We start from the raw sequence: 27062 nt of genomic DNA, 5'->3' as shown, positions 1-27062 counted from the left end.
CTTAGCAGACTCAGGGTCCCCAGATGGGCCCCAATCCCAGTGGGACGCATCCTGGCTTCTGCCTAGAACAAGGGTCAGAAATAGAGGCTAGAACTGTGTGACACGCAAGCCCTCAGAGTGCTATCCCCACAGAACAGTGGGACGCACACACAGCTTGGTTCCAGGCTCCAGGTTCATACGTGCTATGCTGAATTCTGCTTACCTGTGTTCAGTCTGGTGGGGAGTGCTGTTGAGCACGTGTCACCTCTGGGCTTCAGGCCCTGCCAGCCTCAGAGAAAAGCTAGCATGAGGCCAACGGGACAGCTGAGACCGAGGCAGCCGCAAGCGGATAGTCTCTTCAGGGAGCTCCAACCCCTGCCTGACCCTTCCAGGTCTCCACAGGTGTTGCTCATAACCGGCTTGCTTTCAGTGAGGTTCAGGTGATGGGGAGGTCCAAGTTCAGCACTGTCAGGGCCCACGGAACCTGGTGGTCTGGGTTGGGTCCAGCACCCCACGTTCACACCTGAGGCTGTAAGCACACCTAGGCCCCCCTCAGCCCTAGTGTCAGGTTTTTGTTCCTGTGAACCTTCTAACTTGCCATGTCCAGGCATAGAGGCCAGGCCCAGCACACAGCACAGCCCCTTGTTGGTTGGTTTGGGGTCTGGATGAGGCCTTCAGAGCTCCAGATGTCTTTTCATATTCTGCCCTGTTTGTGCCTCAGTGTCTCTACCCTTCCATTGGAGCCAAGTCCGTGTAGCCCTTTACCTCTGAGAGCTGAGCGGTGCATCCCTTTCATAGTGCTGACGTGTGTACATGCGTTATTACGAGTCATCCCATAAATAAATTCCTGAACGTGACTGCCGGTCCGAGAGGAGCTGGAGGCCTGGCTGTGCGCATGGCCGCCACACCTGTGCAGGACCAGGATTGCGTCAATGTCCGCACTCATCTGGATGGGACACAAGGATGGCCTCCGCTGACAGATGCTGAGGAACTCTTTCCTCAAGTGCACCGCTGCCCAACCCCTCAGAGGCCTCTGTTTGATTTCAGACAGGCTGATGGCCGTAAGGTCCTGAGGTCGAGCATCCGAGAGTTCCTGTGCAGCGAAGCCATGTTCCACCTGGGGATCCCCACCACGCGGGCCGGGGCCTGTGTCACGTCTGAGTCCACGGTGGTGCGCGATGTGTTCTATGATGGTAATCCGAGATATGAAAAGTGCGCGGTTGTGTTGCGCATAGCCCCCACCTTTATAAGGTAACACCAGGGCCCGGGCCTGACCCCTGCTCCCGCTTGTGAGTCCTGCGAGACCCACAGTCAGCATTTCAGTAGAGCACAGGAGTGAGCGCCTGGCTGTGACCAGGACACAGCCCTGGTCTCTCAGAAGTCAAACCCATGAAGCAGATGCTCTGTGCTTGCTGGGAGGGGCTGGTGGTACTGAGAGAGCTCTGTACTGCTCTGGGCTGAGATCCTGTCAGGTGGATAGCTGTGTCTAGTCTCTTCCCTATCCCCTATCCCTTATCCCTATCCAAGCCCTCATTACAGCCAGAAGATATAGGATGGCCCAGGCAGCTCCTCCTTGAGCAGTGGGAAGGTACTGGTGCAGCACTGTTTCCTGGGAGTTTATGAAATTACTCAAAACTGACGAAAAGGCCTTGTTTAGCATCGTTGTAAGTACAGGGGTGCTGCCTGCCCTATGGCTCACACCTATAATCTTAGTTACTGAGGAGGCAGAGATCTGAGGTTTAAGGTTTGAAGCCAGCCGGGCAGGAAAGTCTGTGAGACTCTTACCTCAGTTAACCACTAGAAAACCAGAAGTGGAGCTGTGGCTCAAAATGGTAAAGCCCTAGCCTTGAGCAAAAGAGCTTTGGGACAGTGTTCCAAGTTCAAGCCCCACAACCCCAAAAGAAAAAAAAAAAGCTGGAAGTGAAGCTGTGGCTCAAAAAAAGCTCAGAGGTAGTGTGCCCAAGGCCTGAGTTCAAGCCCTAGAACCAGCACAAAAGGTAAGTAGGTAGGTAGATTGCAGTAGCTGATGTGTTCTAGTCTTGTGATTGTGGTCTTCCTTCATGGTCATCCAGATGCTCACATGCTGGACTCTTACTGGCTATCTCTTGTCTTTGCCATCACCTTGGTCTAGCATCTAGTTGTTTTTGTTTTTTTTTAGGGTATTGATGCTGGGGCTTGAACTCAGAGCCTGGGTGCTGTCCCTTATCACTCAAGGCTTGAACCACAGCTCCACTTCTGGTTTTTGGGTGGTTAATTGGAGATAAAAATCTCAAGGGCTCTCCTCAGGCTGAACAAACCTGGATCCTCAGATGACAAACCCCCCCCCCCCCAGTATCTAAGATTATAGGCATGAGCCATGGGTGCCCAGTGGTATCCCACACTTGTAGGCTGATTACCTGATCCTAGAGCTGGCAGGAGATGGCTGGGGTGATGCTCTCCTGTCTGCGGTTGGTAACTAGCTATTCCTGACCAGCAGGGGGTTAGGGGGAGGGGGGCAGGGGCGGGCAGAGTGAGGTCTGCCATCCCCGGAGGCCTCAGCACACACACAGTTACATTTGCATTGGGGCCTCCTGTGTGTGGGCGCTGTCACCGTGTCCTAGCCTGAGCAGCAGCAGCTGTGACAACCAGAAGTGCCCAGCTATGTCGTGTCGTCCTGTTGAGAACCACTCTGATTCTGTAGCACCGCGTCTGTGATGGAGCCCACCCTGCTAGTCCCTGCCTCGAGGACGTGGCATAGGGTGTGCACACAACACTGGTGGTGTGTGTGTGACGAGCTGTGAGTGAGCTTCCTGGCTGGCACTTGGCTAGGGAACCACATGTCTGCTTTAAGCAAGGTGCTCTTGCCCAGTAGGTGTAGTGGCCACAGGTTTTTTTCTCATGAGGGAGCAGAGCCGGATGACTTGACCATGGTCTTCCCTCCAGGTTTGGCTCCTTTGAGATTTTTAAGTCCACTGACGAGCACACGGGGCGTGCAGGACCCAGTGTGGGACGAAACGATATCCGGATCCAAATGCTCAACTATGTGATCAGCTCTTTCTTCCCTGAGATCCACACGGCCCATGCCTGTGAGAGCAGCCCTGTGCAGAGGAACGCTGCCTTTCTCCGGGAGGTGAGTGCAAGGCCAGACACAGGTCCTCCGCAGCCAGGGGCTAGAGCCTACGCCTGCTGCCCAGTAGTCACTTGGGCCTGCATCTGCCTGTGTGCTTTGCCTTGGAGGTGCAGAGGCATTGCAGAGCATCACCAGGGGGCCAGTGAAGCACGTGAGGGCACTGGAGTGGACAGAAACACTGGTGGGTGGGTCGCCACATTTACTGCCCCAGGCCAGCACACCCCAGAGCACCTACCTGGTATCTTGACTGGGGGAAATGGAGACTGTCCTGGGTGGAGTCACATTCACCTCCACCCGCATCAGCCATGGCTCCTGCCCCAGCACACACCGTGCACGGTGCACCCCAGGTTGGGACAGCGCCCTCGTCACAGGGCATTCATTAACCCATAGCACAGGATATGAGCCAGCTTGGCCCAGGGGCCTTCCGTGAGGATGGGAAGCGGAGAGGGTCAGGCCGGGTCATGCACTGAGGTGCTGCTGCACCTTGGGCCAAGTTGCCCGCTAGCCACGCGGCTGGGACAACAGCAGTGCACCACAGGATAGGCCACTCTTCTGGTCTGCGACAGCTCCTGGGCCAGAGTCTGGGTTGCCCAGTTTTTTCTGGGTGAACACAAGCAGCATACGCGGAGCCAGGATCCACATGCACCAAGTCACCCAGACCTACTTCTGCAATGCTGAGTGGAGGGAGGCCACTGACACCAGAGAATGTGGACAGCACTCACTGCTGGCGTCAGAAGCAAGACAGGTGGGGGAGGGTCACTATGGGATATGTATGTGCAGATGGGGTGGACAGGACCTCTGTACTGCTCCAGGTGACAAGACGAACAGCCCAGATGGTGGCCGAGTGGCAGTGTGTTGGCTTCTGCCACGGTGTGCTCAACACTGACAACATGAGCATCGTGGGGCTCACCATTGACTACGGGCCCTTCGGCTTTCTGGACAGGTGAGTGCCCTGGGCTGTGGGTGGTCAGCCTCCCACTGCCCCCAGGAACTGGCCTGAGATAGACAAAGGTCAATGGTGAGGAAGCAGGGAACAGCTGGCATAGGTGCTTAGGAAGTGTTTTAGTTGTCAGGATCTGCTCAACCATTCCTGGATACAAACCTCCTTGAGGGCCTAAAGAAAGCTTTAGAACAGGTCTCCTCTGCTGGGCTGAAAGTGGATCAGATGTAGAGCTGGGAGCATCCAAAAGGCTTGCTGGGGAGGGCAGCCTGACCTGCACCTGGAAGGAGAGCCAATTGTGTAGGCTTCCATGTGGGCACTTGGAGGGACAGGACAGAGCTTTTGGCCTTTGGAGGGGTCTGCTGTCTCTAGGCCCCCGTTGACAGCTCTGGGATCTCGCTCTATGTGGCAGGTATGACCCCGATCACGTGTGCAATGCCTCTGACAACGCTGGGCGCTATGCATACTGCAAACAGCCTGAGGTGTGTAAGTGGAACCTGCACAAGTTGGCAGAAGCACTGGAGCCTGAGCTGCCCCTGGCCCTGGGTGAGGCCATCATTGCTGAGGAGTTTGATGCCGAGTTCCAGAAGCACTACCTGCAGAAGATGCGCAGGAAGCTGGGCCTCGTGCGAATGGAGCAAGACGAAGACCGAGCACTAGTGGCCCGGCTCCTGGAGACCATGCACCTGACTGGTAAGCCAATGGAGCCGGCACCAGACTCACCTTGTGTGAGTGGAGCGAGAGGAAGACAGGGCACTAGGCCAGGCTCCTGAAGACCATGCGTCTGACCAGTAAGCCAATGGAGCCGGCACCAAACTCACCTTGTGACTGGGCACACTTTACCCATTTAGCCATATCTGGGTCTCTTTTTTTTTTTAGTTGTGGGGCTTGAACTCTGGGCCTGGGCGCTGTCCCTGAGCTCTTCAGCTCAAGGCACGTTTTCTACTATTTGAGCCACAGCGCCACTTCCGGTTTTCTGGTGGTTCATTGGAGATGAGAGTCTGATAGACTTTCTTGCCCAGGCTGGCTTTGAATCATGATCCTCAGATCTCAGCCTCCTGAGTAGCTAGGGCTACAGGTGTGAGTCACCGCCACCCGGCTTGGATGTATTTGTTGTGTGTGACCATCACTACTTGTAATCTTCCCAGACTTCATCTTCTTTATACATTAATTCCCTAGCCACCCCACCTGGCCGGCACCCACTGCTGTGCTGTCTCTGAATTTGACTACTCTAGGGACTCCTCACACTAGTAATTCACAATTTGTCCCTTTCTGTTTTGTCACTTAGCATCATCAGAATATTATTCCTTTATAATGGTGTTAATGCTATTACACGGACGGACATTTGGTTAGCCATAGTCAAATGCTGTACTTTGGCGTCTGCATCTTTTTGGCAACCTGAATTGCAGCTTTGAAAATAAGCACAAACACTAGTATCCCTACTTTCCTTTTAGGTCTCTTAATTGGGATTACTGGGTCACATGCTTAATTTACCTGGGAGCCCTGGCTACAACTCCAACAGGGGCAACAAAAGTGGGCATCCTTGTTAGGTCTCTTTGCATGGAACGTTTCTTTGTTGTTGTTGTTGTTTTTAATTAGGTCCGGTTGTGGGGCCTGAACTCTGGGCCTAGGTGCTGTCCCTCAGCTCTTCAGCTCAAGGCTAGTGCTCTACCACTTGAGCCACAGCGCCACTTCCAGCTTTTGTTCTTTTTGCTTATATGGTGCTAAGGAATCGAACCCAGGGCCTCATGCATGCAAGGCAAGCGCTCTACCACTGAGCCACCTTCCCAGCCCTGGAACATTTCTTTGTATCTCTTCACCTATTTGAGTTTAAATAATGGTCATCTAGGCGGCATGGACTTGTATTGTATCCGATGGATTCCTTCTCACTTTCGGTTCAGACAGGATCTTTTTTATTTTGGGGGGGTTGGGGGGGTCCGGTCGTGGGGCCTGAAGTCTGGGCCTGGGCGCTGTCCCTCAGCTCTTCAGCTCAAGGCTAGCGCTCTACCACTTGAGCCACAGCGCCACTTCCGGCTTTTTTCTTTTTGCTTATGTGGTGCTGAGGAATCGAACCCAGGGCCTCAGGCATGCAAGGCAAGCGCTCTACCACTGAGCCACCTTCCCAGCCCTCAGACAGGCTCTTGCTATGAAACCCTCCTAGGTTCTAGGATTTAGGATCATCCTTGAGATTTCACAGGGTCTGTTGGCCTAGGAATGGGACTGGGAAGGAGGGACCCGTACTGGGAAGAAGCCAGGGCCTAGTATTGCTTCCCAGCACCTTAGTGGCTCACATTCCAGGTGCTGATTTCACAAACACCTTCTCTGTGCTGAGCACATTCCCAGTGGAGACCGAGGCGGGTCTGTCAGACTTCCTGGCCGTGCTGACCTCACAGTGTGCCTCCCTGGAGGAGCTGAAGCTTGCCTACCGGCCCCAGATGGACCCCAGGTGGGTACCTCCTAGAAACTGGTTTGCTGAGAACACTGACAACACTCTCAGGAGAGACTGTAGGAGTCCTTGATGCACACCCAGTGCAGTCAGATCCTGCCTGCAGTGTTGGGTCTTTTGGCAGGAGAGGACAGAGATCCTGACACGCAGGGGCTAGAGGACTGTCTGATTTGCCTGGCAAGAGCCTACGGCTCCGACAGCCTAGACAGACCATGCCTTGCCGCCCCATTGCCCACAGGATGAGTACAGGGTGTCAAGTGCTCCCGCCCAGGATGAGACAACATGGTAGTTGTTGAAGCTTTAAAAAAAAAAAAAAGCCACAGGCTGGTCATACGGGAAGGAATTTAGTGGGGAGCAGGGACATGACCTCCGTACAAGCAGGGTGGAAGTGGCATGTAGCTGGAGACTCTCACAGATGTCCTGTCCTCTCCAGCCAGACTGCAGCATCTGTGTGGGGCTGCCCACCCAGGCCTCACAGCCGGGCAGGCCCCATCCCTCTGCTGCTCTTGGCTGAGGCGTTCTCCCCGCTGCCCTTCCATGCAGACAACTCTCCATGATGCTGATGCTGGCACAATCGAACCCACAGCTCTTTGCACTCATTGGCACCCAGGCAAATGTCACAAAGGAGCTGGAACGCATGGAGCAACAGTCTCGGCTAGAGCAGCTGAGCCCTGCTGAGCTGCAGAACAGAAACGAAGAGCACTGGACTGCCTGGCTGCAGGAGTACAGGTGAGTGTGGGGGCCCCGGGCCGTTCCTCAGTGCCACACCCACCGGGGGCCACAGTGGGCATCGAGGAAGCCTGCTGAAAGCCCACTGGCATGTAATTCCAGAGCCCGGCTGGACAAGGACAAGGAGGGGGCTGGTGACACTGCAGCCTGGCAGGCCGAGCGTGTGCAGGTTATGCACATGAACAACCCCAAGTACGTCCTGAGGAACTACATCGCCCAAAAGGCCATTGAGGCTGCTGAAAACGGAGACTTCTCGGAGGTAAGGACAGGCCTGAGTCCGGCCTAGCTCCAGGAGGGAGCGGACCCTGACCCTCAGCTGGCCCTCTTCCAGGTGCGGCGCGTGCTGAAGCTGCTGGAGACTCCCTACCACAGAGACGGGGAGGCCAGCGCCGGACTGGAGGCTGCCAGCCCTGCCGGGGCGTCTGGCGGGCAGTGCTCCTACGGCAGCAAGCCCCCGCTCTGGGCAGCGGAGCTGTGCGTGACATGATCCTCATAGTGGCCTCGGGTGACGCAGTCCTTCACAGCCTTGAGTCTCCCGAGGCCTTCAGGCGCTGCTGAGTTGCTGAGACCGCCCAGGCTGCCCCTGGCGCTCTCTATGGCGGCAGAGATCTCCAGTCAGGACCTGACCCTTCTCTGTCTGACAGCAGCTCAGCAGCACTACCCAGACCCAAGCTGCTTTGTGTGAGGACAAGGGCTCAGCCTCACACTAAGGATGAGGTAGAGGGCCGGGCCCTGCACAGACCCGACAGCCTGTCTGTCCAGGCCTAGCCCCTGCTGAGTGCAACTCCCAAGCTCCTAAATAAAGCAGCAGCTTCTCAGGCCTATCTGTGTGCTCACTCTACCCTCCCCTCCTTGCCAACATCCCTGCCCAGGAGAAACCCAGCAGGATGGCACCTTAGTCTGATCGGCCTCAGGAATCCTGGTAGTAGTTGTTGAAGTTGATCCGCAGCAGAAAGTCTTCTAGGTGAGGCTGGTAGCCTCGGTTTACCAGCTTGGTAACCACTGGGGGGCGCACAGCAGCTGGTCAGCTCCTGCCCACCCCCCCCTCGGCCCACCCCCTCCAGCTCTGCCCCGGGGAGGCCTTACCTTTGAAGAGAAAATGGGAATAGTACTTAAAGGTACTGTAGGACTGCTGCATGAGGGCAAAGTTGGGGTGTTCTGCGCCTCGGGGTCCACTGGTTGGGCTCCAGGCCTGAGAGATAAGCTGGCTCCGGAACTTGAGCACCAGGCTGAAGATGCTGTGAATGATGTTCATGACCGGCGCGGCCTTCTCTGTCAGCAGGCCCCTAGGAGGGAGGACTGCAAGTGAGCTGCCTGAGCTGCCTGGCAGGACCTCAGGGCATGCCCAGGCTCGGCACCCCGCACCTCACCTGAAGACGGCTCTGTGTAGATACTCGGCATGAGCACGCTGGATCTCTTCAAGGTCGCCCACTGCAGCCAGCCGGGCTCTGAACTCACACCAGCTGACGTGCAGGATCTGGTTGGCGATGTAGCCCTGGATGACCTTCACAAAGTGCTGCATCTCGTGTTTGAACAGCTGCAGTTGGCGGAACTGCACAGAGCTGGCCACCTGGCTCACCAAGGCTGGGGGAGGGCAAATGGTGAGCAGCAGCCCATTCCACACCCGGGTGGGCAGGCCCGGCCAGCACTCACCTGTGCGCTTGAGGTGGAAGCAGATGTCCTTCAGTGTCCACATCATGAGCTTCAGCTGCAGCAGGAAGGAGAAGATGCCACTGTACTTGCTCAGGCAGCTCTCGGTGATGACGATGTTGAGGGGCCACTCAACCTGCTCAGGAAGCTGCACTTAAGAGCCTGACCCCCAGGACAGGCCTCCCACACCCCCACAACAGGGCGCCACTCACCTTGTACCTGAGCTCCAGGCAGCTCAGCACATCTGGGGCATTGGGGGCAAACACCTCGGGCAGGTACTTGAGGGCAAAGGACAGGTTGGCCGCGTGAGGGGTGTCCCCGTGGAGGCTGTACTGCAGCGCCTTGCTCAGGATGCAGTTGAGGACCAGCGGGTTGAGGATCTCCCCCGGGGTCTGCCCGGCCCCGAGCTGCAGCAGGAAAGAGAAGCACTGTCCCCAAAGCCCACAGAGTGGCTTGGTTAATGCTGCCCAGGGCTGTCCCAATTCTGGAGTACTGGTCACCATGGGCCAGGCCCACTTCAACTCCGACCCGGGGTCACCTTCTCAAAGAGCAGGTCACTAAGGGACTGAGCGAACTCTCCATCCTCCATCAGCAGGAAGTGCCGTAGCGCCTCGAAGTGCGCCTCCAGGTGAAGCTCCACGAAGAAGTAGTCCACTGCAGCTTTGTTCACCAGGGAGACACTAGCAGAGGGGTCTGGGGTCAGAGTGGTAGGTGGAGGTGACTAGCTGGGCAGGTTGGGGGGGGGGACACAGCAGGTGCCACTCACTGGGCGGCCAGCGGTGCCGTGAGGGAGCGCTTCATGAGCACAGGCAGCGTCAGCAGCTCGCTCAGCTGGACCACGGTCTCGTCCACAGCTGACTGGATCTGGGGGTCCACAGGGAGGGCGAAGGCCTGGGGAAGCACGTGGTGAACCAGGTGGGCGAGAGGCGGCTCTGCTGTGGGATACAGAATGAACTTGGCAGCTTCGGGACGGGCGAACTACAGCTCCCTGTGCCTGCCCCGCAGCCAGTCCACTCACACAGAGACTCGTAGTTGTCTGGGTACTGCTCCAGATGATACAGCCGGGCAAGCCCTGCCAGGTAAGCCTGCTCCTCCTCCTGGCGCCTGGCCTCTGCCTCCACATCTGTGTCCACCACCTCCTCACTGCAGCCTGGGCTCACTGTCTCTTCCTGAAAAAAAGGCCAACCTCAAAGAACCAGCTTCGGGGCTGGGAAGATGGCTCAGAGGTAGAGTGCTTGTCTTGCATGCATGAGGTCCTGGGTTCGATTCCTCAGCACCACATAAGCAGAAAAGGCCAGAAGTGGGGCTGACGCTCAAATGGTAAGAGTGCTAGCCTTCAGCTGAAGAGCTGAGGGACACCACGCAGGCCCAGAGTTCAGGCCCCATGACCGACGAAAAAAAAAAAAAGAACCAGCTTCCTACCCAGCATGCAGTTCCCAGGCTCCTGCATTGTATGGGAGCCTCACAGTGATCCTCTGTGCACTCCCAACCCTGTACGCCGTCCATCCTCACCTCTGAGTTCTTGGGCAGGTCTGGAGAGAGGTCTGCACTGCCTCCATTGTCTCCATTCTCCCCTGGGCCTAAGCAGATACAAATGGACAACAGGGTGCATCAGGTCCCCCCTATGGAGGGACACAAGGATAGTCAAAGCAGCCCCTCCATAAACCCCATAATGCAGCTTGGTCCTAGCTGACAAGGAGCCACAAGAGCGGCTTCACACAGCATTGCCTCCCAGGCCGAGGACACGCCCTCCCTGACCTCCAGCTTCCCTCTGACCTGGCTCTTCAGGAATGTGATCTCCCAGAACCCGGGGCTCAGCTGCAGCAGGGGGCCTGGTCTGCAAGCTGCCCTCCACAACACTTGGGCTTGAGGGGTAGAAGGCAGGCCCCACGTCTTCAGGCAGCTGTGGCCCACAGTTCAGAGCAGAGCTGTGTGTTTCCAGGGTAAGGCCAGGATTCTGGGGGGACCTGGGAGGTTTGGGCTCAGCTTCTGGAGAAAGCACCCCTGGAATCATGGAGCACTGAGAGTTGCACCCATGGGTGTCCTGCAGTAACTGAGGAGCCACGTCTGACACATTCTCCCCAACCCTGATGCTGGCATCCGATGCATGTCCGTGGACGTTCCACCGTGGCCGGGCAGGAGCCACGTCTGACACATTCTCCCCAATCCTGATGTTGGCATCCGATGCATGTCCGTGGATGCTCCACCGTGGCTGGGCAGGAGCCACGTCTGACACATTCTCCCCAATCCTGATGTTGGCATCCGATGCATGTCCGTGGACATTCCACCGTGGCCGGGCAGGAGCCACGTCTGACACATTCTCCCCAATCCTGATGCTGGCATCCGATGCATGTCCGTGGATGCTCCACCGTGGCCGGGCAGGAGCCACGTCTGACACATTCTCCCCAATCCTGATGTTGGCATCCGATGCATGTCCGTGGACGTTCCACCGTGGCCGGGCAGGAGCCACGTCTGACACGTTCTCCCCAACTCTGATGTTGGCATCCGATGCATGTCCGTGGACGTTCCACCGTGGCCGGGCAGGAGCCACGTCTGACACGTTCTCCCCAATCCTGATGTTGGCATCCGATGCATGTCCGTGAATGTTCCACCGTGGCCGGGCAGGAGCCACGTCTGACACGTTCTCCCCAATCCTGATGCTGGCATCCGATGCATGTCCGTGGATGTTCCACCGTGGCCGGGACAGAGCCATTCCAGAAGCACAGTCCTCTGTGGGTGCAGCAGCCTCTGCCCTTTGCTCAAGGAGCTGCTGTATAGGCTGACTATCTGCCTCAGGACTGACACATCTGAGCAGGTAAGGTAGAGGCTTCTGTGTGTTATAGGCACAGACATCCAATTTCAGTTGTGTGTGTCCTGATGCCTGCTCTGTACTGCCCAAGCTACCCTGGATAGTCTGAAAGAGCCTTGGTGAAGGCAAAGTGGCCACAGTTGGCCTCAGGACAGTACTGAAATCATACTCCACTGGGGTGGTATGCATGCCAGTAGCTGCAGGTGCCTGCCCAGGGGCAACAGGGGTGAGGTCTGCGCAGATGGTCTGCAGTGCCTCTTCCAGGAGGGGGGCTCCCGCCTCTGGCACGGCCTGCTTAGACCCCGTTGCCATAGGCAAGAAATCCACGATGTTGAGGGCAGCAGGAAATGGTTCAGAGCCAGAGCCCTCATCCCCGACTGCCTGAGACTCAGGGGACTGTGGGCTGTGTGCACTCGGCCTGCTTAGGCAATCCTGCTTGGCCTGCTGCTCTGTGGGAACTGATTCATGGCCACAGCCTCCATCTGGGAGCTCAGATCCTAGAGATGTGACCTGGAACACATGTTGGACCCAACGTAGCCTCCCTCCAGTCATCTACCCTTATCCCAAGCCCAGCTCTGTAACTGCTGCCAATATTCAACAAGTACAAAGGGACACAGCCAGATCAGGGCATCTCGCTGAGAGCCCTAGCACTGTCCTGCACCGTGCGGCAGCCTCTCACCTGGTCATGTGAGCTGGGGAGAATACCTAGCGTCTCCTGGGGCTGACCAGCTTCCGACCTGTCTCTCAGCAGCCCCTGAAATTCAAGCCAGCAGAAGACAGAGGCTTCAGAGTGAAAAGCAGAGCTGACATCTGGCCTGGCCTCCACACAGCACCCTCATCCACCACCAGAAGCCATGGTGCTATAGCCCACACACAAGTGGGGCTTGAATGTGAGCCTGCGTCACAGCAAATGTCAGCATGCACCAGCTCCTTCCCATCTGTGTCAGTGCAACAGCAGAGGGAGCAACAGCTGCAGCCCCACAGCAAACCGGTGAGAACCTTGGAGCAACACAGGTACATAGGTCTGCGTGTAATTCTAAGGAGCTCAGGCACATGGTACCCAGGGAAGAGCAGACGCCCAACGCCACCACCAATACCTGGATTTGCTTCTGATCTTCTAGGAGGAAACGAAGTCGTGCACTTTCCAGGCGGTGCCTCTGGATCCTCCACAGCGCTTTTTGTTCCCGATGAGCTGCCTCTGCAGACAACTTGCTATAATGGTCAACCAGCGCCTGCCTTGAGTCACATGAAAACCAGTCACCCTGAACACTGGGGTGTTCAGCACTGAAAAGAGGGGTGGCCCCGTGGCATCCCCTCCACACACCCTGCCTCCCAGCACCAGCATCAGCCCTGGCCAGCAGGTCTTTCTGCCCACAGACTGGGTGGTGCTGGTAAATGCCCTAATGTGACTTGGGAAATGTCTGTTGAAATATCAGGAGACTCACAAAGAGTGACGCTAAGGAAAGAGCGGGAGCTGAAGCCTCAGCCCTAAGCACCCAGGACCTGCTTTCTAAACTGCACAGTAAGTACTTCCTATCTGGAGACCAATGCAAAAAGGTACACAGAGCCCAACCAATGACAACCAAGTGACTGAACCTCCCACCTGCAGGGCTACTGGTTGGCTGACCATCACAGGCCAAGGACACATTCTGCATGATTTTATTGTATAAACACATCATCTACTTGTGTATCCCCATATGTTCCTAGCATGTGCTCTGCACAAGGCACACTCTTTATGTCTAAGGCTGGGACTCCTGAGTGTCTGACAGTGCCAAGCAAAAAGTGAGCACCACCTCCCATTCAGAGCTTCTACTAGCCAAGCGCAGTGGCTCAGGCCTGAAATCCTAGGTACTCAGGAGGCTGAGAGCTGAAGATTGTGGTTCCAAGTCAGCCACAGCAGGAAGTCCATGAGATTCTCATCTCCAATTAACCACCAAAAGTTGGAAGTAGAACTGTGGAAGTTGAGCTTTCTCAAGGCTAGTGCCTTGAGTGGAAAAAGCTAAGGAACAAGACTCAGGTTATGGGGCTGGGAAGGTGGCTCAGTGGTAGAGCACTTGCCTTGCATGCCAGAGGCCCTGGGTTCGATTCCTCAGCACCACATAAGCAAAAAGAAAAAAAAAGCCGGAAGTGGCGCTGTGGCTCAAGTGGTAGAGCGCTAGCCTTGAACTGAAGAGTTGAGGGACAGCGCCCAGGCCCAGAGGCCCAGAGTACAGGCCCCATGACCGGACCCAAAAAAAAAAAAAGACTCAGGTTATGCCCTGTATTAGCAAGTGCAAGCCCATGTACTCACACACACATATACACCCTCACACACACAACTATGGTAGGTAAATGGCCTATCTTTCCCTCTTGGGCCAATAATAGGCTTACAATAGACAGCTTCTGTTTAAGGTAAACCAGAAGACAGATTCAGGACACCAAACTCACTGTGTGGGCCTTGTCTAGACTCGAGTCCAGATAAACCAACTATCGGACATTCCAAGACAGCTAGGTCTTTCCACCCTGACAAATGCTTGCAATTTTTCAAACTGAAACATAAAATAATGGGCTGGGAATAAAGCTCCGTGGTAGAGGTGTTTCCCTAGTGAGCTCTGGGCCACAAAAGAGAAGAATAGTAAAAAACCATCATCAAGATAGACCCTAGCCAGATGCCTGTGGCTCAAACTTGTAATTCAGGCGGCTGAGGATCGAGGATCATGGTTTGGAGCCAGCTCAGACAGACAAATCCAAGTGACTCTTACCTCTAATTAACCAGAAAAAAAAAAAAAAGCCAGAACTAGAGGTATGGCTCAAATGGCTGAGTACCAGCTGTGAATGAAAAAGCCAAGTGAGCATATAAGACACTGAGCCCAAGCCTCAGTATCAACACAAAAAACAAAAACGGAAGATTAAAGCCACACTCTGAGCCCTGATCCTCACCTGGCCTTGTTCTCTAGCTCCTCCTCCAGGGCCTTCAGTCTCTTCTCACGGTCACGGAGCTCCGGGGCAGCGCTCAGGTCATCATCCATCTCCTCCTGTCTGGCCGCCAGGAGTCGCTACATAACACACACACATACACACACACACACACACACACACACACACACACACACACACTTGTTCACTCGTCAAGGGGCCAGAACCATCCACCCACCCATGGGCCAGCTCACCCACCTCCTGGGACTTCACAAACTGTTCCTTCAGCCACTGAAACTGCTCCCGCTTCCGAGCATCGAGGGCCATCTGCTCAGACACCTGGCGGTCTGCGTGGGGAGGGCAGGAGCACAGTGGCGAGGCGTCCCTTGTGGTCTGGGGACCACAAGGCAGGAAGCCAGACTTACCACTTAGGTCTCTCAGCACCCTGGATGCTGCTTCCCGAGCATGGACAATTAGTTCTTGCTTGGCAATTTCCATACGTAATTCCTGCAAAACAAGCAAACCTTCCCAATTCTTTGTCCTCTCTCCTAGGCTAGTCTAGAAAGGGGCTGGTGCCTGGAACACTCTGCTGTTTCATGTTACGATACGTCAACACCTGCACAGACTGGAGTTAGCAGGTGTTGCATTCTACAGGCTATCAGGCAAGGGCAGACAGACCTCTGGCCTGTAGTGATGAGGCGGCTCTGGCAATCTGACTGGAGCTGAGGCCCTGATTGTGTGTCCTACAGGAGGGTATCTAGGGAGTCAGAGGGGCTTCTGGGCTCAACCTCCCGAGTCTACCCCCTGCTGGGTTCCCCCATTGGGCACCAGACCAGGAAGTTTCCCTGGGACATGGTTTATGACCCTCCTCCCCCCAGAGCCCACTGAGAAATGTGGCTCTACTCCAGGTTCATCAGCCCTTCTAAGTAGAGGTTGTGCAGAGGCCACTCTAGTGCAGGGACCCACCCAACTGGTCTGTCCACAGCTACAGTACCCCAGGGAAGACTCAGTGAGGCAACCATCATGTCAGCAAAACCTGAAATGCAGGCCCACAGCCCACCAAACCCAGAGGGGACAGAACCCCACCCCCTGCCCGGGCACCAGACTCACTCTGACCTTGCTTAACACACAGCCAAGCACCACTAGTGGCCCCACCAAGCCCCACCACTAGGACCACCATGTTCATGTCCCACATCCCACACCCAGCCACCAGCCTGGGACCAAGAGGCAGCAAAGGAAGTTCTAAGCCCCACAGCCAAGCACCTTCTCCTCCTTGCTGATAGAGTTGTAGCGGGCTACCCTCTCCATTCGCCCAACATACACAGCACAGTCCTTCTCAATCTCCTTCAACTCCTTGAGGGAGAAAATCACCGAGATGCGAGGTACAGGGACATCAGACCAACAGAGGTAGTGCTGCCAAAGAGAGAGAGCTGCGGTGAGCAGCACAGAGGGCCAGAGACAAGAGGAACAAGACTGGGCACTGCTGTGTTTTAGCAATGCCTACTGACAGTCACACTATTTCCTCAGGAAATTCACTGCTAAACCTACAAGCAGCGACTCCTCCAGTGGCTCCAAAGAGCAAGTCTCCCACTTGGGACACTAGAGGAAGGCCCCACCCTGCATACCCATCCAAGGACACCGTGTGCGTGCGTGCGTGCGTGCGTGTGCGTGTGTGTGTCTGTCTGTGTATGTGCTAAAGGCCAGCAGACTCCCACAGATGGCCCTCCCAAAGGGAGTGAAGCCCGGTGAAATTGCCTGTCTCCCATGCAGAGGAAGCATGGCTACAGATACACTAGTATTGACCCATCAGAGGCCATCCCTGGACAGCGCTGGCCTCCCACAGCCCCTCCCTGAGGCACCTGTGTGGCTGGGAAACCTCACCCGGGGACAGCAGAGCTTCAGCAGGTTGATGGTCTTCCCGCAGATGTACACATCGTGAGCAATGTGCTTCAGAAACACGGGGACACAGTCCTCTGCCTCTTTGGAAATGAGCACGTAGCCATGGGTCCAGTAGAATTTGTCTAACGTGAGACAACACTGATGACCTGTGGCTCTATGAGCCTGACCTCAGGTCCATGGGTGCAGAGACCCAGCACAGGCAACCTGCTGCAACCTACCTCTGCAGCCCAGGTACTCGTGGTTCACCTGGATCATGAACTCCCCACAAACATCTCTGAAAACCCCACTGTACACCCAGTCATGGATGAACCTGCCACAGACAAGGTGAGCAATATGGTGAGAAGCTCAGAGTAGGCATGGCTAACCGCAAGTGGGCGGGCAGTGGGTAGGAACAGACAGGCACCACAGCCAGACACCGGTGAGTAGGGCAAGAGAATGCATGCCATCAAGTGTCCATATATCCAGGCCAGTGCCAGGTTTGAGGATCTTCCCTCCTCCCCCACGGTGTGTAGGGAGCCCAGGCTTGCCTGCAGTGCCACTCACTGTGTGTAGGGGGCGCAGCTGGTCTTCAGCAGGGCTAGCAGCACAGGGTAGTGCTCATTGCTGCAGTTGTCCAGTGCTTCCTGGTAGAGGTAGGACAGCAACTTCACTCCCTGCAGACAGACAGATGGGAAAGGGATTCGTGCACAGCACTCATTTGCTCCACACTCCACCAAGCTGAGCAGCAGGCCTGGGGCCACGCTCAGCCCCATCCTTTCTCCCACACAGTCAGGGGCTACCACAAAGCTAGACGACTCACAGTGGGGAACGCAGCCCTGGTCTCCCCTCCAGTGGTCCCCGGGAGGGCAGTGCCAACACCACACAGCTCAGCTAGGTACCTAGACACAGAGGCTGATCAGACCAGGCTCCCGCCAGGATCGGACCAGACAAGGGAAATCTTTATGCTCCCTTAAGGGACTAGTAGAAGCAAAGGAGTAACTCACATGGTAGAGTACCAGCCATTAGCAAGAAGTGGAGTTAAGAGGCCCATAGTTCAAGCCCCAGTACCAGCACACACAAAAAATAAATACCACCGCCGCCGGGCGCTGGTGGCTCACGCCTGTAATCCTAGCTACTCAGGAGGCTGAGATCTGAGGATCGCGGTTCAAAGCCAGCCCGGGCAGGAGAAACCGTGAGACTCCTATCTCCAATAAACCACCAGAAAACCGGAAGTGGCGCTGTAGCTCAAGTGGTAAAGCACTCGCCTTGAGCTGAAGAGCTGAGGGACAGCGCCCAGGCCCAGAGTTCAAGCCCCACGACCGACAATAAATAAATAAATAAATAAATAAATACCACCTGCACCCATCAAACTAGATCTGAACTTCCTGCCAGATCCCACAATGGTACAGCGCCCGTGCCATCCCCCACACGACACCCGGCCCCCTCACCACTCGAGCCAAGTCTGTGGCTCCACCTGAAACCCTTTCCGGCCACCCTCTCTGGTCTGGATGACCGCACTCCCTCGTGAGCCTGACCCTTTCCACCCCACTGCACTCTGCTCCACAATCCCCACTCTCACAGACCCGCTGTGCCTGGCACTGTCTCCAGCTCCCCACACAGCTCCTGCTGCACCCTTCTCCCCATCCATCTCCCGTATGCCTGCCGGAGCCCACAAAAGAGTGCCCTGTCTCTGGGGCCACTGACGTGGGCAAACAGCAGACACACCACATGGCATCCAGCACTTGGAGACCAATTTCCCAAGGGCTGCCCAGATGCCCCAAGGGCTCCTTCTGGGTCCTTCCTGCCAGGAAACAGAGCTGGATCTTCACTGCCTTCAGACTCCCCAAAGCCCATGTCAGGGCTCACCTGAGCTGCCTGCCTAGTTTCTTGAAGAGAAAGCCGATGCTGAGGAGGCTCAAGGTAGGTGGTGTGGAGAGGACGCAGGCCCGGTAATACTGCAGGTACCGTCTCAAGCCACTGGTGAAGGCCTGCGGACAAGAGGCAGACGGGCAGGAGGGCAGCAGGAGCCCTGCAAGGGCTTAGGCAGCCTAGAGGACAGCAGTGCTCCCATGCCGCAGAGACTGACAGCCCCATTCTGCAAGCAGTGGGCACCTGTGGGTTAAGCCCAAGCAGCAGACAAGAACCACGGTTCCTGCCCCTGTCCTGGCTCTGCAGGACCTCATTCCGTGTATAGCAGCACAGCACTTCACATCTCAGACAGGGTCACTTGTGACAAACCGCGGTCCACCTACTCCAGACTCGCCTCTCCTGTTGTGTGGCATGTGCCAAGTGACCAGGAAGGAACACAGCCCCTGTCCCTAAGACCCCTTGCTCATTTTTTGTTGTTGGTTGTGGTGGTCATGGGGCTTGAACGCTGGGCCGAGGCACTGTCCCTCAGCTCTTCAGCTCAAGGCTAGCGCTCTACCACTTGAACCACAGCGCCACTTCCAGCCTTTTTTGTGTATGTGGTGCTGAGGAATCAAACCTAGGCCACCTTCCCAGCCCCCCCTGCTCATTCTTTATGGCCGCCAGCCTGGTCCCCTTGGAGCTTCCACTCACCTGAAAGGTCTCCATCACAGCCCCTGCCTCACCCTAGCCTGTGAGTCTAAATCCTGACCCCAGTCTGTCACCACCACCCTACAACCCTGCCACACTTCAGAGCTGGAAGGGGACCGTGCAGACCAGCTCCTCATGTTCACCACTCCCTGGCTACACCCAAAAACCCATAGAATTCCACCAGCATATAAACAAGCTGCAGACCCTGCAACTAAACAGGAGTCCCTAGAGGCCTGGCTCAGAACCCAGGGTACTTGGAAGACGGACTAGTCAGGACAGAAGCCCACTGCTGGGAGCTGACAGAGCCCAGGAGCCCAGGGAAAGTAAGTGGCTTTGCCTCACAGTAAGTTCCTTCCTTCCAGCACTGGCACACCTGTCTCCTCACGCTCTTGGCCCAGAGTCCAGTGGAGTGATGGTGAGATACGTGACTCAGGGACTCCTCTGCAGCCCCCTCTCCAGATGGACGCACTCCTATTTCCTCCTATGACTTCCCTTTCACAAACAGACCCTCCTTTTGATTGGAGAAAGAACCCAACCAAACCAAACAATACCAAAGTTAACTGCCATTCACCCTACTCCTGAGATTTGGGCCTGGAATTCTAGAACAAGACCTCTGAGGTTCTCTTTTCCCAGTTCCCATGAAGACGTACCTGGAACACGAGGCCTCTGCTGCACATGGAGCCCTGGGCAGGCTGCAGAGAAAAGTGGCTCAGGCGCATGTAGTGGGTCCCGTACTCGGCTACCTGGGACAGGATGCTGCAGATGCTCTCGGGTGAGGTGCCTGCCACGTGGACACCCCGCTCCACCACAAAGGCCTGAGTTGGCTGTGGGTGCCAAGATATCTGTTTGTTTTGTTGTTCAAGACAGGGTTTCTATATGTAGTCCAGGTTGGCCTTGAACTCATGTGATCTGTGATCTTCCTGGCTCAACCTGCTCACTTCACTGCATCTCATCCTACATGGTCCCCTCCCCCATGTGCTCTGGCTGGTCCTGTGTCAGCCAGCAAGTGCTTCTCACCTGGCAGAGGGAAAATGTGGCAGAAACAACTCCCAGAAGGACGTTCAGTGAATCCTTTACCAGCTCGCTCTCCTGCACTAGCACAGGCCTTGGGGCCTGAAGAAGGCCTCCACTGAGCACCTGCAGCTCCCCTTGGCGGAGTCTGCAGAGCCTGTCGAAGGCGTCCCTGCCTGCCTCTGTGAGGTAGGGCTCTTCTCTGTGGCCAGGAGGACTGTGAGGAGACAGAACAGAGGGTAGTCAAAAGGGGCTGTGGAAACCCTAGCACTGGGCAGCCCACATGTGAAAATGAACAAAGTGAAGTTAAGTCAAATCAGGCGGTGGCTCATACCAGCAAAAAGCATGGCTGGAGGTAGGGCTCAAATGGTAGGGTACCAGCCAAGTTCAAACCCCAGTTACAGCAGAAAAAAAGGAAAGTGAAGAGTGACAACTTACAATCTCTAAGACATATGTCGTGTACCAGCATACTTTCCAGCCCCAGCTGGCGTCAGTCAGGCTCAGCACAGATGTAATCAACTCTATCAGGCATGTGTCCTGAGTCTCCAACCAGCCCAGCTCTGGGAGTACACGGACAGGCCCTGTTTAAACTCCCTGCTCAGAGCTCACCACAAGAATTTAAATCCAAAGAAGACCAAAAGATCTGCCAAATGAACTGCAACTGCAGCCTTAGACTAAATACCTGTGATGTCAGGAGTTCTGTCATCAGGTTACGATCAAAATGGACAGCAAAGTAACCAAAGGCGGTGAACTCAGACTTAGCAGATCCTGGTCCTGAGCAAGGAACATGATCTTTGCCTCCATAAGGCCCTTGGACAGCTGCAGAAGCTATCTAGTCTGGGCACACCAGTGTCTCTGGTAGAAAACTCAGTGACCCTACCCCTCCTCAGAGCTCACTTGAACACGAGCGCAACCTTCTCACAGAGAAGCAGGGCTCCACCTCCAGGCAGTCTACAGGTCTGCACTTCCCCATAGCTCTTCAGGGTGTCCATTCTGATCTCTGCCTTACAGCTGCTCCCTGGGTCCAGTTCTCCAGGACACAGCTTGGTACAGCCTGCCTAGCCAGCCTGGCCCCACTCTCCTACTCACATGGACTGTCGACAGTCTCAGTGAGCTCTGTCACAGTGAACTCCAGATCTGCCTGCCCAATCTAGAACCAGCAGTTAAAACAGCCCATGAAAGCCAGGTGCTGGCAGCTCACCCCTGTAATACTTGAGGAGGCTGAGATCTGAGAATCACAGTTCTAAGTGAGTCTGGGCAGGAAAGTCTCTGAGGCTATTATTTCCAATTAACCACCTAAAAACCAGAAGTGGAGCTATCATTCAAAGTGGTAGAGAGCTAACCTTGAGCAATAAAGAACAGGGGCAGTGCTCATGCCGAGTTCAAGCTCCATAACTGACATACTAACACACTGACACACACACACACACACACACACACACACACACACACACACACACACACACACACACACACACACACACACACACACACACACACACACACACACACACACACACACACACACACACACCTGGCTGGGGGGTGGGGTACATGTGGAAGAAGGGAGGAAATACTGGGCTTAAACTCAGAACTACCCTGCTTGCTAGGCTGGTATTCTACCACTAGAACCACAGCTCTAGCCCCTCACTTCATCTGAAGAGCCAGTGGCAGTGGTGAGCATCTGTGGTACTAGCAACTTGGGAGGCTAAAGCAGGAGGATCATGTGATTTCAGAAGCTGTGGCCTGGCAACATAGCAGATCTTGTCACAAACAATGGGGCTGGGAACGTGGCTTAGTGCTGGAGTGCTTGCCTTGCATGCATGAAGCCCTGAGTTTGATTCCTCAGTACCACATACACAGAAAAAGCCACAAATGCTGCTAGCCTTAGCAAAAGAAGCTCTGGGACAATGCCCAGGTCCCGAGTTCAAGCCCCAGGACTGGCAAAACAACAACACACAACAACAAGACTCACTTTGGAACATCAGTCCTCCTGAAGTGAAACACAGCCAGGTGTTCCTTACTATGAAAGCTGTAGTCAGAGTGACCCTTAGTACTGGATCTCATGATCAGAGTGACCCTTAGTACTGGATCTCATGATCAGAGTGTCCCTTAGTACTAGAGCTCATGGTCAGAGTGTCCCTTAGTACTAGAGCTCTAGAGTCATTTCTGTGCTGCCAGAGGCCCTTGAGAAGATGACGTACATCAGGACATGGTAAAGACACTTTCACACCCATGTTCACTGCTGCACTATTCACAATGGCCAAGACTGGAAACAGCCCAGATGCCCTACAAAGGATGATATCAAGAAAATGTGGTGCAGGGCTGGGAAGGTGGCTCAGTGGTAGAGCTCTTGCCTTGCATGCATGAGGCCCCTGGGTTCGATTCCTCAGTACCACATAATCAAAAAGAAAAAAGCTGGAAGTGGCGTTGTGACTCAAGTGGTAGAGCGCTAGCCTTGAGCTGAAGAGCTGAGGGACAGCACCCAGGCCCAGAGTTCAGGCCCCACGACCGGACCCAAAAACAAAACAACAACGACAACAAAAAAAAAACAAAACAAAAGAAAATGTGGTGCTCATTGCTAACATATACACAATAGAATCATACTCATCCATTAGAAATAATAGTTGTAGGGAAATAGATGGACCTAGAAAAAATCATGTTAAGTGAAGGAAGCCAGGCTCAGAGACAAATGGCAAGTTTTCTTGGTAAACTGGGAGGAAAGGAGTTATACTGTCAAAAAGAAAAGTACTCATTACCTGACTTCCATAACTAGCCGCTCTGTATATCACCCTTTTCTTTTTTATTCTTTTCCAGTCCTGGGGCTTGAACTCAGGGCCTGGGTGCTGTCCCTGAGCTTCTTTTGCTCAAAGCTAGCACTCTACCATTTGAGCCACAGCACTACTTCGGCTTTTTCTGTTTATGTGATGCTGAGGAATTGAACCCAGAGCTTCCTACATGCCAGGCAAGCACTCTACCACTAAGCCACATTCCCTCTGTGTATCACCTTTATAATAACAATTGAAAAAATGCTTAAGTTTCTGCGACTGTCAGCATCACCACAGAAGCATGAAGGAAGCCAGCAGTACCCATGGGATCTGAATGGAGGCTGATGACCAGACCTAGGAGAAGTATAACTGCTGGGCAGTGCACTGCACACAGAGGTGGTTAAAACTGCCTCCAATCATGTGCTCCATCCAGGAGGCCCTGCAGGACTCTGGAGGCTACCTCAGGCAGAAAGGACAGTCCTGACTGATTCTGTAATTCAGTGCTCCCTCACTGGAGTTCCAGACTCACCAGCACAAGGGTATGAAGAGGGCTTTATGGCCAAATGTTTGGAAAATGCATATTTTCTACTCCCATGCTAACAGAACACTTCAGAGGGCCCAGGGTTCAGAGTGCTCTGACCTCAGACACACCCAGGGTATGAATGAAAACTCAAGCTGCCAGTGCCAACTGGAGGAAAGACTAAAACTTCCAATATCCCATAGCACCACTCTGATGGCTTCTTGGCACAGAGGCTCCTTGGCCAGGGAACACTGACCACACGACTGGCCAGGTTGCTTGACACCTAGCTAGCAATCTTGGTAGAAGGACATACGCACTGCTTTGGCTGGCAAGTGTGCCCTACAGGTGACTGGCAGAGTGGGGCCCTTGTTTCCCTCTGCATCTGTCACCTCCCCACGTCAGACAATGTGGACACTAACTTGACTCCTCAACACTGCCTGGGATCAGTAAGCAATGTCAATGTCCACAGCACAATTGAAGCCATAACATGACAGTGGGCAAGGAATTTAAAGGGAGAGGAAAACCTTACCATCCGATTCTCTCCCAGCACCTCCGCTTGCTGGCCTCATATGTGAGGGCAACTTCCCATAGGTCCACATCTGGGGTCATGCTTGGTTCAGACTGGGAATCAGGAGTCAAATTGGATGCTGACTGGAACCCTTCATCTTCCCACTGATCCATGCTCTGAGGGACCTGGGGACCGCAGGAAGGAAAAAACCACTACCTATTCATTTGTGTCTATATTTATCCAAGTGTGACAAAACTCTAGGAACTTTATCCACATATTTCTATTTGTTCATCAGACCTAACAGAATGCTGATTTTACTTTTCCTTAATATATATGTACTAAATACACAATCTCTCCTCCTACCCCCCAAACCAATAAATGGTTTAAGTAATTGACTAAAGTTACCCACTAAGCCAGGCACCAATGGCTCACACCTCTGTAATCCTAGTTACTCAGGAGGCTGAAATCTGAGGATCATGGTTCAAAGCCAGCTCAGGCAGGAAAGTCCAATAAACTACTCAGGAAAAGCCAGAAATGGCACTGTGGCTGAAGTGGTAGAGCACTGGCCTTAAGCAGAGGCTCAGGGACAGTGCCCAGGCCCTGAGTTCAAGCCCCAATGCCAGAAAAAATAAAGTTCCCCACTAAAGTTATCAATTTCCAGCCATATATGGTACAAAGCTATCATTTTGAAACTTTACGTCACATATAGCCTCAACATATAACTATGAAATGTCTTTGACTTAGACATTCCTTTTTCTGTTTTTTGAGTTTAGTGTGGGATTTTTTGGTTTTCTTTTGGTGCCAGTACTGGAAATTACTGTGGCACTTGGCTTGAAAATTCCATTTCGGAGAAACCAGTATAGAAAATTATACTAAACCTTGTGGGACACCAGTAGCTCATACCTGTAATCCTAGCTACTCAGAAGGCTGAGATCTGAGGATCATGGTTCAAAACCAGCCCAGGCAGGAAAGTCTGTGAGACGTGAGACTCTTATCTCCAACTTAACCACTAGAAAGCCAAAAGTGGAGCTGTGGCCCTGAGATCAAGTCCCAGGACTGGCACCAAAACATCCATATACATAGAGGTATACCTATACATACACATACATGTATTTATCTCCCAGAAAAACCTACACAGACTTACTGTAGCATTATTTATATAATCAAAGTCCTAGGGCTTGAACTCAGGGCCTGGGCACTGTCCCTGAGCCTCTCTGTGCTCAAGGCTAGTGCTCTACCACCTGAGCCACAGCACCACTTCTGGCTTTATTTTTCCTGTTTATGTGGTACTGAGGAATGAAACCCAGGGCCTCATGCATGCAAGGCAAGCATTCTACCACTAAGCCACATTCCCAGCCCCTCAAAGTATCTTCTTTTAAGGAGGCTTGCAAAGCAATAAAATACAAAAGTAAGTCTACTAATAACTTGGGGAAAAATACTCATGCTACAAATGAAAAAGTATAACAAATTGTACATATGTCACAAACAAATGTTTCTGCTGCATGTGGAACAGAACTTATTTCATTTTAACTAAATTTAATAGCTCTAGGGGGTAGACTTAACGTACCCTGTTAGGTAAAAGATGGAAAGCAATGCCTAGAATCCTAGCTACTCAGGAGGCTGAGATCCAGAAGATTGAAGTTCAAAACCCAGCCCAGCCACAAAAGTTCATGAAACTGTCTGCAGAAGGACTGGAAGTATGACTCAAGTGGTAGAGAATCAGCCAAGCAAGAAAGCCCAGTCAGTGAGAAAGCACAAGGCTGAGTTCAAGTCCAACAACACCAAAACATAAGAAAGAGGAAGAAGGAAAGAAAATGGTAGAGTGCTTGCCTTGCATGCATGAGGCCCTACGTTCAATTCCTCAGCACCACATAAACAGAAAAAGCGGAAAGTAACACTGTGGCTCAAGTGGTAGAGCGCTAGCCTTGTGCCCAAGCCCAGAGTTCAAGCCCCACAACTGACCAAAAAGAGGGGCGTGGGGGGAGGAAGAAAGAAAAAGGGCAAGCAGCAGCTATTCTTCCTTGCTACCGAGCATGAGGACTAGAGCACTAGTAAGCCTGCTCCAGCAGTTCTGCCTCATGACAGCTTGCCATGGTAGATAAGACACCTAATGACCTGGACTTGAGCTACTCAACCTTTACTATGATACAAGGAAAGTCAAATACCATCTTCCAAATCCCAGACTATACCTTAATGGCCAGTCCAGAGAGGTCTGCGCTGTCTGGCACTGGGGGCAGGTCTAGTCGCACATCCATGTCGTAAGTTCGGCAGTGAACCAGGGCACCAAAAAGTGAGACCCGAGTGTCTCTCTCAAACTTGTCACCACAAGGGTCGCCAAAAGAGAAGTGCCCCATGGTGGGCAGATGGGTTCCTGGAGCAGCCTCCATCATCTGAAGTGTTTCCTGGATCATGTTCTGACACAAATAGCCTTCTCTGGAGATCAGAGACCGAACATCCATCTCAAGCGCACTCAGGTCACAGCAATCATAGCCGCTGTAGGGAAGGTTTCTACCTGCATGCTTCTTGAAGTAGTCTCGTTTCCTGCGCAGTATCTGAGGAGGGCCGCTGCCAGCCAGCTGAACCAGGAGTTCCAACACCGACCCCACCTCCACAAACGGACAGCCAGGGGCTGCCTGCAGCTCCTCCACGAGCTCCTCCAAGCGGTCAGCCTCGGGGCCCAGGCCACCCACCCTCAAGTCAAAGGACATCATGAGGACCTTGTTTTTCACTGGGAGTTTCGGCAGGTTGGGCCGCAGCTGACGAGTGTCCTCTTGAAAGAGGTCTGCGAAAAGGGCATTGTAGGCCACCTTCTTGAGGGTCTGCTTCGCCCTCTTCCGGTCCACGCTGCGCAGGCCGGGGCGGGCCCGGGTGACCGGCAAGAGGGCTTCGCACAGATCGTCGAAGAGTTGCGTGATGCCGGCCATGCTCGCCTTCCCTGCCCGGGCCGCCGGCAGCGGGCAACGTCCACCGGGGACGCCTCACCCCGCAGCCTGCGGCTCTGGGCCGCGGTCGGAGGCCCGCGGCGGCGGCGGCGGGGCAGGGGAAGCACGCCGCGCCCTCCCGGCCGCAGCGACCCCGGAGTGGACCCGGCCTCTCGGACTCTGCGTCCGCCTCAGGTCCGCAGCCCGTGAGCGCTCTGGGTCACCGGCCGGGGCGTGCCCGCCAGCGGGGCGTGCCCGCGGAGGTGCTCCGCGGAAGTCCCGGCCGCGCACGCATCCTCAGAGCCTCCCGCGAGGGGACGACGGCCCCGCGGGTGAAGACTCG

General features: G+C 54.4%; 2 protein-coding genes across 4 annotated transcripts in view; one reads left to right on the top strand and one right to left on the bottom strand.

Moving 5' to 3' along the window:
• Selenoo (selenoprotein O) overlaps window positions 1–8025 on the top strand; it is a 10935-nt gene extending 2910 nt beyond the window's left edge. Inside the window, exons 2-9 of one of the 2 annotated variants that reach the window (XM_069999782.1) lie at window positions 1027–1230; window positions 2902–3088; window positions 3901–4031; window positions 4441–4721; window positions 6327–6474; window positions 7018–7203; window positions 7306–7462; window positions 7535–8025. In XM_069999782.1, the coding sequence (XP_069855883.1) occupies window positions 1027–1230; window positions 2902–3088; window positions 3901–4031; window positions 4441–4721; window positions 6327–6474; window positions 7018–7203; window positions 7306–7462; window positions 7535–7699 (1459 nt within the window). In that variant the 3' untranslated portion in view covers window positions 7700–8025. Of the gene's footprint in view, window positions 1–1026; window positions 1231–2901; window positions 3089–3900; window positions 4032–4440; window positions 4722–6326; window positions 6475–7017; window positions 7204–7284 lie in introns of both variants that reach the window. The other variant, XM_069999783.1, reaches the window with a different exon arrangement.
• On the bottom strand, window positions 6806–27062 carry Tubgcp6 (tubulin gamma complex component 6). 2 transcript variants are annotated; one of them, XM_069999780.1, is made up of 26 exons: window positions 25988–27062; window positions 23820–23983; window positions 20009–20219; window positions 19642–19815; window positions 18302–18423; window positions 17256–17334; window positions 17000–17109; window positions 16675–16766; window positions 16439–16578; window positions 15821–15970; window positions 14983–15064; window positions 14816–14904; window positions 14582–14697; window positions 12760–12898; window positions 12342–12416; window positions 10630–12172; window positions 10366–10433; window positions 9872–10022; window positions 9620–9788; window positions 9392–9533; window positions 9066–9260; window positions 8857–8989; window positions 8574–8787; window positions 8290–8489; window positions 8098–8205; window positions 6806–7796 (listed from the first exon to the last, which is right to left on the bottom strand). In XM_069999780.1, the coding sequence occupies exons 1-25, from the start codon at window positions 26720–26722 to the stop codon at window positions 8114–8116; spliced, it is 5385 nt and encodes a 1794-aa protein (XP_069855881.1). In that variant the 5' UTR covers window positions 26723–27062; the 3' UTR covers window positions 6806–7796; window positions 8098–8113. The 2 variants fall into 2 exon arrangements, with proteins under 2 accessions (XP_069855881.1, XP_069855882.1); XM_069999781.1 differs by having other exon boundaries at window positions 14582–14676.

This window comes from Dipodomys merriami, unplaced genomic scaffold (assembly GCF_024711535.1).
Source record: "Dipodomys merriami isolate MVZ:Mamm:240054 unplaced genomic scaffold, mDipMer1.0.p SCAF_55, whole genome shotgun sequence".
NCBI lineage: Eukaryota > Metazoa > Chordata > Mammalia > Rodentia > Heteromyidae > Dipodomys > Dipodomys merriami.
The sequence above is the reverse complement of the archived record's forward strand: the minus strand, read 5'-3'. Positions and strand labels throughout refer to the sequence as shown.